At 37.5% G+C, this 16,062-nt stretch overlaps 1 protein-coding gene and 1 long non-coding RNA gene across 15 annotated transcripts in view; one reads left to right on the top strand and one right to left on the bottom strand.

The window, feature by feature from the left end:
- The window catches only part of RALGPS1 (Ral GEF with PH domain and SH3 binding motif 1), a 77,618-nt gene that overhangs the window by 5,212 nt on the left and 56,344 nt on the right, over window positions 1–16,062 (bottom strand). For 11 of the 14 annotated variants that reach the window (XR_010082025.1, XR_010082026.1, XR_010082023.1 and 8 more), the window contains exons 15-19: window positions 5,289–5,415; window positions 4,587–4,738; window positions 3,341–3,392; window positions 2,984–3,064; window positions 764–869 (exon numbers count right to left, since the gene is read on the bottom strand). Coding sequence is in view for 10 of the 14 variants with exons in the window: in XM_063410268.1 (XP_063266338.1) it covers window positions 764–869; window positions 2,984–3,064; window positions 3,341–3,392; window positions 4,587–4,738; window positions 5,289–5,415 (518 nt within the window). In the remaining 4 variants the exon portion in view is untranslated. Of the gene's footprint in view, window positions 1–763; window positions 870–2,983; window positions 3,085–3,340; window positions 3,393–4,586; window positions 4,739–5,288; window positions 5,416–9,042; window positions 9,323–16,062 lie in introns of those variants that run through there. The other 3 variants (XM_063410272.1, XM_063410273.1, XM_063410274.1) reach the window with 3 other exon arrangements.
- On the top strand, window positions 814–4,649 carry LOC134557341 (uncharacterized). The gene is made up of 3 exons (XR_010082027.1): window positions 814–922; window positions 2,413–2,525; window positions 4,526–4,649. It is a non-coding gene; the product is annotated as an uncharacterized LOC134557341 (long non-coding RNA).

The following is a 16,062-nucleotide window of genomic DNA, read 5'->3' as shown; positions in this document are numbered from 1 at the left end:
CTTCAAATCTCTGAACTGGGTTGCATGTGGAATGCATCAGTCAACCATACAGAAAACAAATGACCAAATGCATAGGACTAGAACCATGTGAAATCCATGAATTCAGGTAAACTACGGATTGCCATGACTTTGGTGCTATGGGTGGTTGCCCTGCATCACCTTTTGTGATACCACAAAAGCACCAAAATATATTTTGAAATATGAAGTAGAAATACATTCAATTGAATTTGTACCCTCCCTTGAAAATTCTGTACTGAAGATCTCTCTCTTCAGTCTTTTATAAGTGCCACTGCAAGTCCTGTAATCTTCAAACTTGTTAAAAGTTATTAATCTATGTTCTGTCACAGAAATGTAATGCAGACATTATCCATCTTGCAATATCTGCCTTTGTCAGGGTTATTTAGCTGGAAAGTATCAGGATGCTCTGGGTCATCAGGCAGTGCTGCAAGATTAATTTCTGCCCTAACAACACTGCTTGCTGATTACACAATTGCTTCATTCTTTCTCTGCTGTCAGAGCTAGAAACGTGACTTGCAAACGCAGGGAGAAGCAAAACAGCTGTACATCAAATGACACACAAAGGTTACAACCTTGTTATAACCTGGTTATAGCTTTGATCATTAACAAATCAGAACATTACAATTGGTAAAACCATTGTTTTATGTAGTATCGAGATGCAGGTTTAATCTAATCCTGAAAATTAAAATTCATTAGCCACTAATGAATTAGGACCATAGGAATAATTATAATTAGAATCACTTACAGTAGGTTTCTTGCCTTCTTTGAGCAATGTTTTTCTTCTTAAAGGCCCTTCCATGGTAATGACTCCTGTGTAATCACCTGCCGTGCAGCTGCACATACTCGTTGGGCTGGAGAGACAAAACATTCCTTATGCATTTGAGCAGACAAATAAGGATGATAAGTAAGCAATATAATTTGGCTTTAAATATATCTATCCTGCACTGCTTTACGTATATTGTGTCATCTGAAATGTGACTCTAGAATATGAGTTTTCCTAACTTAGCTATCAAATAGGAACTGGGATCTTTCAGAAAGGTTCTGTTCTGGGGGCTTAGACATGAAAAGATAAAACAGAGTAAATACTGAAACCCAAAGTGAAAACAGGCAATTTTCTTTTTTTACTCTGGTAAATTACAGAAATTACCAGAATTTCTGGAAATTTCTGGCTTACAATTTTGGCAGTAAGTGCTCCCACAAATTTTAAATTATTAAGGAAAATACCTTAATTATTAGGTTATTTTAAATTAAAGGAAAAGACCTTGCCTACTTGCAAAAGAGTTGGGAAAACTATCTAAAAATAAATTAAATAATAATTAATAATTATTAAAATAAGTTAAATCATTTATTGTACAAAGATTGCAATAGTTTTTCCTTTTCCAGAATAAACATAAAACTTCCCATATACAACAGTGAGGAAGAGATACAACTGATAGCAAGTTAGAAATGCAAACAGCTATTAGTAGTGTCACAACCAAATACTGATTGGTAGGTTATCTGCTGCTAACTTTTCTTCATTGCCATGTGGACCAATAAGGTTTATTAGCACCAATTAAATCATGTCTAGTAATGAATACAAGGAAAAGGACATGTATGATCTACCTTTCAGCTGTGAAATGAACACTATTCTGTCTACAAATGAGCCTGAACTCATGCTGGTGGCAATTAATGTGCACAACCATGTCTAGGGAAGAACAGCCCTTCCCCCTTCCAACTGCCAGGTGTATTTTCTTTCATTGCATGCACCTGTCTGGTCTCTGCTAATGTGCATTCTTGCCAATTCTGTATTTGATAGAGGCAGTAGAAAGTTTCAGAAAAGGAAGAATGACCACAAACATTAGAATTACTTGACAGTGGATAAATGTAAGAAACTTATTTTAAGGAGTAATTCTTGTTTGTGGATTTAATAGACTTTTCACATTTTTATCTTCTTACATTTTATATTTCTAGCTTTTGTATGTTTTTGAAACAGATCTTCCATGGTCATGTTAAGAAAGTATTTTTCAGGAGCAGGTGCAATAGCTGAAATACTGTTCCAAAATGTATTCCTTTATGAATTTATAAACTATGCATTTTTATTCCTGTCTAACCTCTAATTTGTACTGCTATCAGATGTTAGTGGCATGGGTAAAGCAGCTGTAATTTATACATTGTATCGATACATCTACAATGGCTGAGGGAAACTAATTTAAACTAAATAAAATCTGACTGGATTTAAACTGCTACTAAGTCAACTAAATCAGCATTTGCAGAATACTGATTCAGGGCCCAATTTTCTGAACATATGTCTTCATTTGCCATCATCACAGAACTTATTAAGTTCAGGTCGGGTATGTGCAAGGAATGATTTTTATCCCTCAAGCGATATAAAATTTTCTGTGTCATCTCTCTTAGATCTGTAAATGGATTAACTGCTTCTGGGAAGTCCACATCTTAGTGACTAGCAACATTGTGCGTGCCTGCTACGTATGGCTTGTGGATGTTCTCTCTCTTACTTGAGGTCCAAGGTAATACCCTTTTACTGAACAAAATCAACACACATAATATAGCTCTCTGACGCGGACAGATGTTATGGGTAGCTGTCTGGGATATCAGGAAAATAGACTGTGAGGAAGGGTCAAGAAGGTATCCTTCTAACATCATTAATTGTCACAGAAGTCAAAGATGGCCTTCATGACAAACCTGCTTCTTCAAAGGTTTCATAAGAATCTAAGTAAAGCCTAGTTTTCTGCAGAACAGAAGCCAGACATCATTAGTTAAATCAATAGCTAAACTGAATTTCATCTGAATGGGTCATAACCCCACTTTAGCATTAACAGTTTTTACAAGCAGGAGGGGTAGACTTTGTAAATTGTTATGGTCATACAAGGACATTTGGACACAAAATACATTACACTAGGGAAGCGTAAAGACCCAAATTAAAGTTTAGTACCATACAATGAAAGAAGCAGACCCTGAACTGTACCTGTAGATACAGCTTCGACTCCGAGGAGAATTCCGGATCGGTACCCTCCAGTTAGGCCCCAGCGTGGCATATAAACGACCCCTGTTTGTGAATGCAAGTATCTGAGGAGGGATATTCTAGTTTAAGACTTCAACAGTTAGGGTTTGGTAAACATGACAGAGATAGTTCCTAATATTTTCAGGTCCAATACCTTTACAGTGCTTTATTTCAAAATGTTTGCCATTTTTTTTTCCTAACTAATCAATAATTGGATAAAAATAACTATTGATTTAGGGCTTACCTATGTTAGGGATCATTTCTGAATTTCTTAGCTAAGTCTGTAGAGTGCTCAGTGAGTGTACATGAAGACTAACTCACCTTTCAAGCCCTGACGGCAGCTCCTCACTAAATTCTGAGCTTTCACTGCTATCTAGAAAGAGAGTAGTACAGAGAAGGAGTAAGAAAACCACCCATGGGAAAATACAAAGCCAAAGTATGTGGATCACCAGAATACTCTTTTATATAGTACCGTGGACACCGCTTACTCAAATCATGTTTTGAAGTAGAAGAGCTTAGAGTTCATGGTGAAATATTTAGCTGGAAGAGGCTTACATGAGCCTCTCCATTTATAGTATCTCACTCTTAACTCATGTTACTGCTGTGTTTTAATACCATTACTTTAATTTTCATCATCCTTTTACTTCAGAAGCTGAGCACTTCAGGTACATAAAATCAAGCTCCTTTGTAAGACAGTATTTCTACCATGATATCTGTAAGTCGATTGAAGGTACTACATATGGTATCATGGTTTATTTTCAAGAAGCAAACACACCTCTAATAGAGGATATGTCAGCTGTATGCTGTTGCTAGGAGTTATTAAAATATATATATGATGGTATTCACAACTGAAGTTCCTATTTCTCCTTCAAGTCAGTCACCCATTTGTCCCTCCTTTTCTGGCATAACTATTTACTCTCACAGTTTTAATTTGCCCAGGACTGATCTTCTAATGCTCAGTTTTAATACAGTGAGCTGTATTTTCAGAAGTGCAAAGATCACCTCAGTGTCTAACTCTTGGTCAAGTAATGTGCTATCTTTCACAGTCAACTTCCTATTCTAGAAATAGCCTGAGTCTCTTAAAAGGTGGCTTTCTCTTGCATAGAACACAGATTCTTGATAACTTTTTTAATATTATAATAATTGTTTTATTAATTATAATACCATGTGCTTATTTTATGTTTCTTTCTAAGACTTAGAGAGTGCTGCCAAACTATTCTCCCATCTTCTAAAACAGTTAAAATTAAAGCTTTCTTGGTATAAAGGCAGCTTTTAAAATTTATATCCACTTTTCTCCTGGTAAAAGCTGACAAACACTTTGTGTCACACACCAAGCATCTACAAAACCAATCTTCCTTCATGCCACTTTTACCAAAAGCTAAATTACTGGATAACTGAGGAAAGCTGAGGTAACATTGACCAGGTTGCAATTCTCATCTACTTTCATCCATGAAAACAATCCGTCTTTGCATGGGAACTAATGATCTTCCTAATTCTCTGCTTCAGGTGTCTGTGAGTGTGCAGCGCCCTGGGGCAGTGCAGGGTGTCACTCCCCAGCAGACCATACCTATGGAGAGCCCGTTGGCCAGGCGCGTGCTGGGCGCGTGGCCGCGCGCTGGGCTGTGACACTCCAGGACGCTGTCGTCCAGCAGGTGCCGTGGCCGCTCCGTCGGGAAGGTGGCGCTTTTGCTCTCCACGACGCTCAACTGACACATCATACTGGAACAAGAAAAAGACATTAAACCCCTCTTATGTCACCTAACAGCAACCCTTGGCTCACATTATTTCCACTCAGCCTCTGCCTCATCAGCAGGTTATTAAGGAGTAGGCAATTATATGCTACCACTTACTGTACATATGCTCCTTTACTACCAAAATGAGTTTCAGATTTTACTTCTCTTTGTCAGTAACAGTTATTAAATTTCTGCAACTGAGAAGTTGTAAATGTTTTGATTGCTCTCCATACAAAACCTGGACATCCTTGGTGGCAGCAAAAGAGAAACCCAGAAAAAGGAGACACACCAGGAATCTACAGACCAAAACGGATAAGCAGCTTTCAAGTACTGCCAGTGCCTGGCAGTAGCAGAGAACAGAGTAAGCAAAAATAACAGAAGTATCAAGAGAAAACCTAGAGAATACATAGTAAAGCCTGAAACACTCTTGCAATACAAGAAATGGAAAGGGCAAATACTAGCAAATTCTCTGCTGCAATCTTAATTTTTTATGACACATGTAACTGCCTGAGCATGAGATAGCTGGGATTACGCACTTGTTTCCCAGGCTGTGACTCTTCCGGTGCCTTGGTACAGGAGGTGTAGGTAGACTTGCTGCTACTGAGGCATCAGGACATGTAGGTCTCCTGCTGAATTTCATAATTGCTGACATGTCAGACGGACCTAAAAGACAGAGATTATTTAACACTGAATTTATGTAAATCCCAGAAATTTCATTGGCTGGTGTTTTTAGGAACTCATTAATTTTTACCAAAAGGCACCATTTCTGAAGCACTGTTTTTTGAACATTAGGGCTGCAACCATCCATTTTTGTTATAAATTCATCTCCATAGTTTTGAATTCCCCAGACTAATTTTTAAAACAGTTTTGCTCATACTTTTAACAATGAACTATGAAAACTCTTGGCATCCTTAGAACAGTTGGATGTGCTAAAGTGTAATATGCAGAGTCATAAAGTCAGTTTGTACTTCAGGTGTGAACAGGAACGTTCACACGTTTTGAATTTTGTTCGCAACTTCACATTGTGAATAAACCATAAACAATCTGCTCATACTCACTCACAGCTTGAGCATGTAAGAGAAACCAAGGGGTTTTCATATACCAAATGGCCAGACAGTCGTATTGCTCCTCAAACATCTATGAGCTCTAGAGATGTCTCACTGCAATCATTCTTCCTCTCAATTTACAGATTTTGAGGCCTCACAGAAAACATGAACAAACTGATTTTGTGCCAGCTCTTTGATGCTGTTCACAAAAGGCAGGCAGTGACCTTTGCAATACAGTGGAAAACACGGGTTATCATCATCCTCAATAGATGCCAGGCTCTTCTTGGCTTCACAGCAAACATTTGAGATTTCACTTTTAAACATTTAGTTGTGGCATTGGTGCTTGGGACAAAAGTGGGAACAGTGGTCATGAAAGTTGCCATCTGCCCTGTATCTTTCTCCTTGGGACAATACCTGGACTGTCAGAACAGACAGCAGAACAGACTTCCCTCTACATGACAAAAATCACTTCTTGGAGGCTCCAGCAACCTCGGCTTAATCAGCTTCTGGACTCTAACCAAACCCCACCCATTATGAGGTTAACACAAGAAGAAACTTTGTGATGTGAAAAGCCATGTACAATCATCATCAGAATCTTTTCAAAAATGTCTGGCATCAAATAAGTAAAAACTGAAACAGAAGAAAACACTCAAACCAATCCAAAACACTAACATTCCATGGCACAGTTTGACAACAGGATGTGAACATGAACTTTTAACAGAAATGGTTCTGGGAGACAAGACTTCCCAGGGAAGTGGGAAGTGGCACCACTTGGCACCAAGCCTGTCAGAGTACAAGGTGAGTCTGGACAACACTCTTAAGTGATATAATTTAGTCTTATATAGCCCTGCAAGGAGAAGGAAGCTGGACTCAATGATCCTTATGGGTCTCTCTGTACTTAAGATATTCTGTTATATAGGCTACTCTTTCTACCCTGAAGGAAGGTATCAGCTTCTCCTGCCTTGAACTGAGAAGGATTCATGAGACACAAGAAGAAATAGGAGAACCAGTAATGAGTTTGTCCCAGTAAGAGGCAAAAAACCAAAACAAACAAACAAACTAAACACCCAAATAAATGCAAGATGCTTTCATGCCCATACTCACTCTGCAATAAAGACTTATAACAAGTTGTATGAAACACAAAAATTAATTCCAAATTACTTGTATTTTTATTTCCCCATAGCCCAGACTCTGGAATTTCACTGTGAACTGGACTGCAATTAGGAAAAATTGCAAAGGGTTTTCCCTAGCAGTAAGGGGAAAGATCTAATCCACTGAGTGTTCTGCACATTTGAACTAACAGTTCATCATGCTACTTAATTAACAATGAAGGGAGCCCCAAGACAAGCAAAAAGACAAAACTTCTTTTAGCAATACAGAGAGATGAGACAAGTTTGTTAGAGGAACCTTCAGTAGTATTATTTATCAGACCATCAATTTAGTAGGAGAACAAAGACAAAATAGTTTTTAAGCCTGTTTTCTGCCTCATTTATATATACCATCAGGACAGCATTTTTGCATGTCTATCTTTGCTACCATCACACAACTGCGATTTTGTGAATCACAACAGTCATAGCATCAGTCACTGGCATATGTAGCTTCAGAGAAGGTCTTATACCTAATGGCCACATGCAGTTTTAAAAAATGCACTTTCAGTCATTACTTCATCCAGAGATTCACCTAGAGACACACATCTGGCATGTTGGAGAGGGCCAAGTACAGTGTTCTTGCTGCACATACAACTAAAATTTTGATGCATTTTGGCTGTAACACAATACTGGAAGCTTCTTCCCTTAAACCAAAGCGGTTCATCTTCCATTTCTGGAGAAATTAAGACAGAAAAAGTTTGAGTGCAATTATGTGCTGCCTAATTTAATGTAAAAACTGTATGGATTCATATTTCACCATTAGGTCTGAAAAATCTCATCTGCTGCATTAGTAGCAAGAAACAAATGCCTTCAGAAGTTTCAGAAATGATTATAAATTCTTTGAAAACCTCCAGTTCTTCTGATGGACTAGGTTCCCAAAAAAGGAGTTGGCTCTGTATGCTTTGTTTGTGGTGCCTTTCCATCAGATACTTCTCAACTTGTGAACAAGGACTACTGTTAGGACTACTGAGATATTTATTACCTGCTCAGAAGCCTAAAATACATTGGCAGTGCAACCCACGATAAAGACAGTGGCAGCTAAAAGAGAATTTCCCTGAAAATTATGAGCATTTATCAGCAAGAGTTTAATCTGAAACTCAGCATAAACTTCAGTGTTAATGTGCGCACTTTGAGGCTCGTCCCTTAATTTGGCTGCAGGATTTGCTCATTTTTATATTGCTTCCTGCGGTGTCATTCAGATATTTCTGGTGCCAGTTCTCAATCCTGATTTACATTGTTTTTTTCAAGTGGATGACATTAGGTTCTTTAAGTTCACTGAATGCTACTGAAACCACAGCCTGTGAAAGAGTAGCAATCTTAAGGCACAGCCCTAGAGGATTATAGGGCAGTGCTTTTTCACACAGACATTGCACCACATGTAGAAATGACTGTTAAATTTTGTAACACATAATAGTTTGAAGGTTTAAGTTTCTCACTGTGTAGAATCAGAGACCTGAAAACAGTTAGATTAATTTCGTTCCAAAACACTGATAAGCTACAAAACAAAAGCACGAGGCTGCATCAAAATGACTTTGTCAGAAAGAACGTCAAAACTACAAGTCCAGTGCTGGCACAATCAAGCCATTACAAAATCAAAGTTGGCTGGATTTGACTGCAGTTAGGTTCAAATGTTACTATCAAAACCTACAAAGAGTAAGAGATATTATCTAGCAAGAAATAAGTGCTTGAGACTTTTCACTCTACACTCCCTTTTTTTCTCCCTCTCTTTAGGGAGCGTGGACTGAAATTTACTCTAATATGATTGCTACATGAAACTATTTAAAGACTGATCATTATAAAGATGATAATTGCTTGATGTAAGTAAGAGCTTTGATTACCTGGACAGCTTCAGAACAGAAAAGTTTGTTAAACTGCCCCCCGCCCCCTGAAACAAATGATGTAGTATGTCTAAAAGGACTCCACATCTCAGATTATAATATAATATTAGGAGATATTATGAATAATATCAAGATAATATTAGGGAATAAAATTTCAGTTCACATAAAAATATTGCCAGGCTTAAGGTGTGATGTGTCAAGGGTGACAGAATTTGTGGAAACAAGTGTAAGAGTCTTACAGCTTAAGAAACAGTCCAGCTTGGCTTCCTTGCAATCACAATTGCTTGCATCAGTCCTGTGAAAGAAGGAAATGGACCTGGGTTGACAAACCACTGGAACAGACTGCCTGGAGAGCTTGTGGAGTTTCCTTCACTGGAGGTATTCCAGAGCCATCTGGACACAGTCCTATGCCACATGCTGTAGGATGACACTACTTGAGCAGGGAGCTTGGACTAGATGACCCACTGTGGTCTCTTCTAACTATGCTGTGATTCTGTGACTTATTCAAATTCCTAGTTAGGTGTCTTCAGTGAAGATCCTGATGGCAGAAAACAGAATGCTTTGTGGGATCAGATGAAAACAGCAATATCATCTCTGCTGGTATGATTATGCCTGGACTGACCATTTCCAATGTAGTTCTGCATCCTCCTCATCTCCAAGGCAAGAGAAGGAAATCTATACAGTTTAGCTCTGTTTAGCCCTGTGCTAAGGTAATAAGAATCCGAACTTAAATACCTTTACAAAGTCTTTGTATCTGCTCTGCTGCCAAATATCTATGAAGAAGAATGGTGATACAGAGTTCTCCTCAGCTGGCTACACTCAGTTAGCAAGAAATCTGGGATACAGTGTCAGCATAACTTACAGGGCAGAGGGCAGACGACCTCATTTCTGTAAAGGAGTAAGAGACAACTCAGAGAGCCATGCCAAGAAGGATGCCAAAGAGGGTAAGCAGTGAGATACTGATGAAAACAGCACAGACCAAGGGATGCTTATGGACATACCAGACTGCTGAGCAATTAGCTGGGGAAGTTATTCCTGATACTGCTGATAACAAAATTCCAATACTTAAATTCATTTGGGATTGAGTTATTTTGCCCCTTTTTTCCAATAAGTGAAGTCATCTGCTACTGCTAACTCTTGTCTTTACTCTTCTGGCTCCACTCCTAGTGCATACTGTTACCATGATTGCTATTCTGTTATTTTGCCTTTCATGGAGACAAAGCACTCTTAGCAGGATTTTCCAGTCAGCTGGCATGAACAAGGGTTAGTTTGGTTTTCATTATTTCTCAGCACCATTTTCAAGATTATGCTGACATGCGCAGGAATGATGTATAAAAATATTAAAATGTTATTAAAAATTTGTTTGCGTTAGGGAACGTGAGACAACTTCATCAGAGCAAGCCGAGTGCTGTTCAAAGATCTGTGGCAAGAACATTTGGAAAAGTTTACACATATCCCAAAGGATCTCACTGTTTTTTCCTTTGCATAATTTTTCCATGAATAATCCTTCAAATGTTATAAATGAATGTTACTTTTGCAATCCTTCAGTAAAACATGTGAACATTTACAGTCTCCAGAGCTTTTTAAAAAAAGCAGCAGGGTGAGTGAGTTACAGTTCACATTTTTTTTCTGTTAAAAAGCTATCAATAAACCATACTAGATATTCAGAATAAAAAATGAAAATGAGTTGTGTATTATATGATGAAGAACTGAGAGATTTTTCAGGAAGGTAAAACAGTCTCAACTATTCACTATTTTTTGGTGAGCAGTTAAGAAGTAAAACTTACCAGATCTGTTTCTAAAACTTAATAAAGGCATTCCAAGCCACAGACCCTCTAGTTAAATCTTCACTGTAATTTTTTACTACTCTGTTTCCATTGTAACCAGTGTGTGATAATCAAAACTTTCAAAGAGAAAGACCTACTTATAAAACACACAATAAATAACTGTAGATGAATTTTGTGCACAGAATAAAGGATGACACAAAAAATTACATCTAGAATGATGGCTACTGTAAAAGAACAGTTTTAATTTTCAGAGTATCACTTTACAATTCAGCAAAAGGCTACTAATGCATATAACATATAAGAGATGTATGTTATGGCTGCTTCTCAGACAAGTGCAAACTAAAAAAAAAAAGAATCTGAGTTCTTGCCTGCACTTTCCCATGCTCCTCCAAGCTCCCCAAAAGCTGTCACATACACACACACACACACACATACACACACACATACTTCTGACTGCACAGTAACCACACCTGAGTGTATTTCCTTCAAATGCTACCTGGACAGAAGTGATATTTTCAATTTCACGTGTCACTTTTATGTAATCACTGATTGTCAGCATTTGTGTTACTTATTCTGCAACAGTGGAATGTGCAAACCCCAGACTTACACTTCAGCAAAAACGCTGAAGTTTTTGCAGGTGGATCTGTAAGGCAGTATATGGGCTTGGGTGACATCAAGATTGGCAATGAAGACAGTGGCAATGAATATCCATTGTGAGACTATAGCTGCAGGGAAACTGAGGTTTGGGTTCAACCAAATCCATTAACCAGTCCATAAAAAAAACCCCAACTTTTTACAGAAACCATTTCAGGGGACTGCTGTGAAGAAAGAGTCAAAACCAAAAATCCAAAACCACCTGAACCTCAAAAAAATAAGAAAAGCCCTTTGTCCTCTGGTTGGTCTATATTTGTAACATTCCTCAGGATAATAGCTTGGTAGTTAAAATAAGCATCAGTGAACTAGAACATTAGACTTGTTTGGTAAGGAAGTCACAGAAAGTAACAGAAAGTGATAAAGTTAAAAACTGAGCACAATCATTCTCTCCCTAGAAACTTCGTATTTGTTTTGACAGACTAGTCTTCTTTAATTTTTGTGAACCTTTGGTATATTAAGAAAAAACCCACAGTACACTAATTCCAGTTGGATTTACTGGTTGATAACATGTGAATCCACAGATTTCTTTGGTATGGATTAATTTCAAAAATACTCCAGGGAGTTTTTGTAAACATTTCTCATGAAAGTATCACAGAGGAAGAGAATGTAAACCAAAGAGTAAAGTTTTCTGGACGATATGTAAATTTATGTGAAGAAAACTTAGTTCTTCCAATTCTACCCTAAGTCCTGTGTAAGAAAAGCAGACATAGTGCACATGAAGCAATGTCCAAGAACTTGCACAAGGATTAGACAATCCTCATTTCCACAGAATGACTGGCTGCTAAAGCACTTAGCACAAACTATTTATTAGTTGCCAAAGCAACCAGTAAAACAAATGGGAAAACTAAATGTCAAACTCTGTGTTTACATGGAAAATGATGGTGTGGGGGTTTTTCATTCTAAAATGCTGGAACTGCTGTAGAGATATCGCTAATGTAGTACAGCTACTTCAGAGGGTTATAAATGTGCAAACAACCTCAGTCTTTCTTCCTTCTTTTTCTACATTTTCAACTCCTATCTATCACATACTCTACATACAATAACTGACCTCTTCTAATGAATTAAAATATATATTCTAAGTTTGTTATGAGCTAGCTCTCAAAGCTTAATGAAGTTGGTACAATAGGCTGAATTTTACCCACTAAACAAAGAAGATAATATACCTGTTTTAGATTAATTACGCCACATTCCTGGTATGGTGGTAACATAAAACCTCTGGTCTAATTATTCTCCCCTCAAGAATTACACCAAGACCTACTTGGGGGAAAAAAAAAAAAAAAAAAAAAAAAAAAAAAAAAAAAAAAAAAAAAAAAAAAAAAAAAAAAAAAGGAGGGGGTGATGGTCCATCCCCTGACTACTGCATAACAAACCCCACAAAATAAGGTCTACCCACAGCAGAGGCCTGGGTGTTGCTAAAATTTAATGCTAGGTGTTAACTTTAATGAAGGGGTTAATTAAAAATCACAGAATTATTAAGACCAGTCTTTGAGTCATATGGTAATTATTTTACCATTATTTTAATTTTTATATAATTTTTCAAGACAGAATAAATATACTGTATTCCAGAGAATGAGTAACCACTTTGCATGTTCTGATTAGCAGAACTGCACCCTGAACTTTTCCAAGTAACATGATCAGAAAGAGTATGCATAACAGAAGATTTCTCTACTGAGCTACTCCTGGTGTGCAAGTTCTGAGGAATTCCAGTTGCTAGAAGGCTTACATTTAGCATATATTGCATTAAATCTTTTCCTTTGTTCTGGGAAAATGTATTGAGTTATCCTTCCAAAACAATCTAACAGCCATATCATAAATGACAAGTACCTTTCAGCTAACACTGCAGGAACATGGATGTCTTTTACAGCTAATTCAACTAGAAACTGTGAACAGTTAGCATACTATAAACTCTCCAGCTACATTCCCTCTCTCTCTCAAACCACAGCAAGACAGAATGAACAGACCTAGGTTGCTGCCAAGGAAGTTGTGTGAATCACACAGTTCCTGAAAGCATTCAGCTAAACTGCTTAAAGCTCCTTCTTAAATGCTACTTGTGAGGGACAAGAATCCCTGCAGCATTATGGAAGACATGAAATCTTCCTGTGAAAGCACTATTCACAATTATATGTGCTTTTGGTAATTAAATGAGACCCTCTTAGCCATTAAGATACAAAACATAGCTTGTTGTGAGACAGTCATTTTAATCAGATGACTGCCTCCTGTTTGAATTTACCAGAAAACTAGTGGGCAAAAGAAGTGGAAAATGGACACACAGTTTTCTCCAGCACTTTGCAAATAGAAATGCTGTAGGATTTAACTGTTTTTACTGAGCCTCACACTCTTAAAGATATTTCTAGGGGAAAAAACAAACCCATGAAGTCTATGGCTACAGTAAACTGTTAGTAATTTTTTGAAAAAAAGAAAACTGGGTAGAAGATAAATTCACAGTGCTGGCAAGTAAAATCCATTTCCATCATCAACACGTATTTTAGAACACAAAGATGACACTATTCCCTGCACTTGATCCCGTTATAGACTTTGGAATTACCAATGACACTGAGCTTTTTTTCAGTCTCTGGAAACACACGCCGAACTCTAATGAGGCAGCATGTCACAGGCAGAACTGAGCTAGACTTATTGCTATTAGTAATGTATTAACTTTTGGACTACCAAGACAACTGAACTGATGACTGACCTTATGGACTAAGAACCTTTATTTTAACTTTAAATCACTATTATCACACTCCCATGCCTTAAACTATAGACTGGAACATTAAACTATTACCCACAGTATTTTGAGGTCATCTATTATCACTGTAGCTTACCAACTGCAAAGGACTTACTTCTAGCATACAGTGTCCGGAGTGGAACTAATTTCAAGGTACAATGTGAATCCAAATAAAATTGACAGCAGTGCCTCTAAATGTGCTATTTTTAATTCTCCGTGTTCAAATATCTCATTACTGATATTTAAGCATTTTAGTTCAGAACTATTCAAGACTAATATATGGCTATACTCCTATTTATTAATGTCATGAAATAAACAATAAATTATTGCCTTCATGCTGAGTTAAATTTCAATTTGAATTCATGCTAACTTAATAAACCTTCTCCAGGAATAAAGTTTTCAGTAAAATTTATTTTCAATAAAATCTACTGGATTCCATTTATTAGCATTTTTGCAGCCACACAGGTGCAGCCCACTGAAAAATTCCTGTGGTTATTACAAAATGCTGATGGCACTTATTGTCTAACTGCCAGTAAGTGAGAACTCTCTAGCTGAGCAAGAAATACAGCAGTCCACAAAAGGGTCAAGCTTTCGAAGGAAATACTAACAGAAGAATGGAGCAATAGGAATGACTCGGCACTTGCTTTCTAGTCATCACATTAATTCTCATTCTGAGTAAAGCAACCTTGCAGAGCACTTAAGGGCACTGCAGACTCAGAAGGGAAAATTTACCCTCTCCTAATACTGCCAGATACTATAGGATCATACATTCAATGAAGTTGGTACTACTGAACATTGTCCCAATCATTTTTTGTGGACTCCAGCTGAGCTCACTGCAGTATCATGCTGTATTCCTTGCTTAGATCAGGCAAGTTCAAAGTTCTCGTTTCCAGCTTTGGAACTGTATTTTTAATTGCCTTCCATTAGAATTCTAATAACGTCTCAGCCCTTGATTAGGAATTACAGAATACTAGTGATGGTACTATGCCGCTATGACTGAAATTATATTCAAATGAAGTATTAACATCAAAGCTCAATGGTTGAGCATGTAGATGTGTGTAATACAAAGTAAAGCCAGAAAACAAAAAAAGGTTACTTGTCTGCTTTACATATGTAAGAAAGATGTAATCACATGAGAGTTAGTGACTTAGTTTCAAGTCTCTAGTATGAAAAAGCAAATCCTCACAAAAGCAAAAGAAAATGTGACATGATGTGGTGGGTTGACTTTCATGGGTTGTCATTGACTCACCATTACTCCCCATCCTTCACAGGACAAGGTGAAGAAAGTAAGATATAAAGCCTTTGTGGGCTGAGATAAAGGCAAAATAATTTTAAAAAGCAACAATTGTGTGCAGAAGCGAAAGAAATCAAACAAAAAATTTATCCGCTACTTCCCATCACTGGGCAATGAGCAGCCATGGTATAACTCAAGCCTTGTAGTGCATGGTTAGGAAGATAAACACCTTAATAATAAATGCCTTGCTCTCCCCTTTCTCTTCATTTTTATTGATGAGCATGTCATATAGTATAGAATAAATCTTTGGGTAGCTTAAATCAGCTGTCCTGGCTAGTTACCCTCCCAACCTCTCGCACATCTCCAGCCTACTGGCCTTTTTGATGCAGTGGGCACTGCTTAGCAGAAGCTTGGTACCTTAGGAACACCTTTCCAGACACAGATACAGAGTACAACACTGTGATGGTTTCTGTGGGGAAGTTAACTTCAAATGCATTTCTATATGAAGAAAGTGTTCATTAAAAACTACTTCTGAACTCACCTAATTAAAAAAAATATCCTGTAAACTATTTCTTTATATTTTACACAGCAATTAATAATGCATCAAGCAGGGAAAGGGAAAGCACCTCCTAAAGAAATTGAAGACCAGGTCAAATGTTCATCTGACTGGGAATAGCAATCACAATACTAGGACAAACGAGAGGTTCTCTATAAACAACTGAAGAGCTGGGAAGCAGAGAAAAAACACATGGGATCTTTCTTTGTTTTATATTCTGCATCTTCCTTTTTCTCACTCTCATTTTCTTGGCCTTTCATTGGTGAGAAAAAAAGACATTTTGAATGCCAGTTAAAACTGCATGTCAGATGTGGTCTGGGCT

Source organism: Prinia subflava, chromosome 12 (genome assembly GCF_021018805.1).
Source record: "Prinia subflava isolate CZ2003 ecotype Zambia chromosome 12, Cam_Psub_1.2, whole genome shotgun sequence".
Classification (NCBI taxonomy): domain Eukaryota; kingdom Metazoa; phylum Chordata; class Aves; order Passeriformes; family Cisticolidae; genus Prinia; species Prinia subflava.
This window is presented reverse-complemented; position numbering and strand designations above follow the sequence as displayed.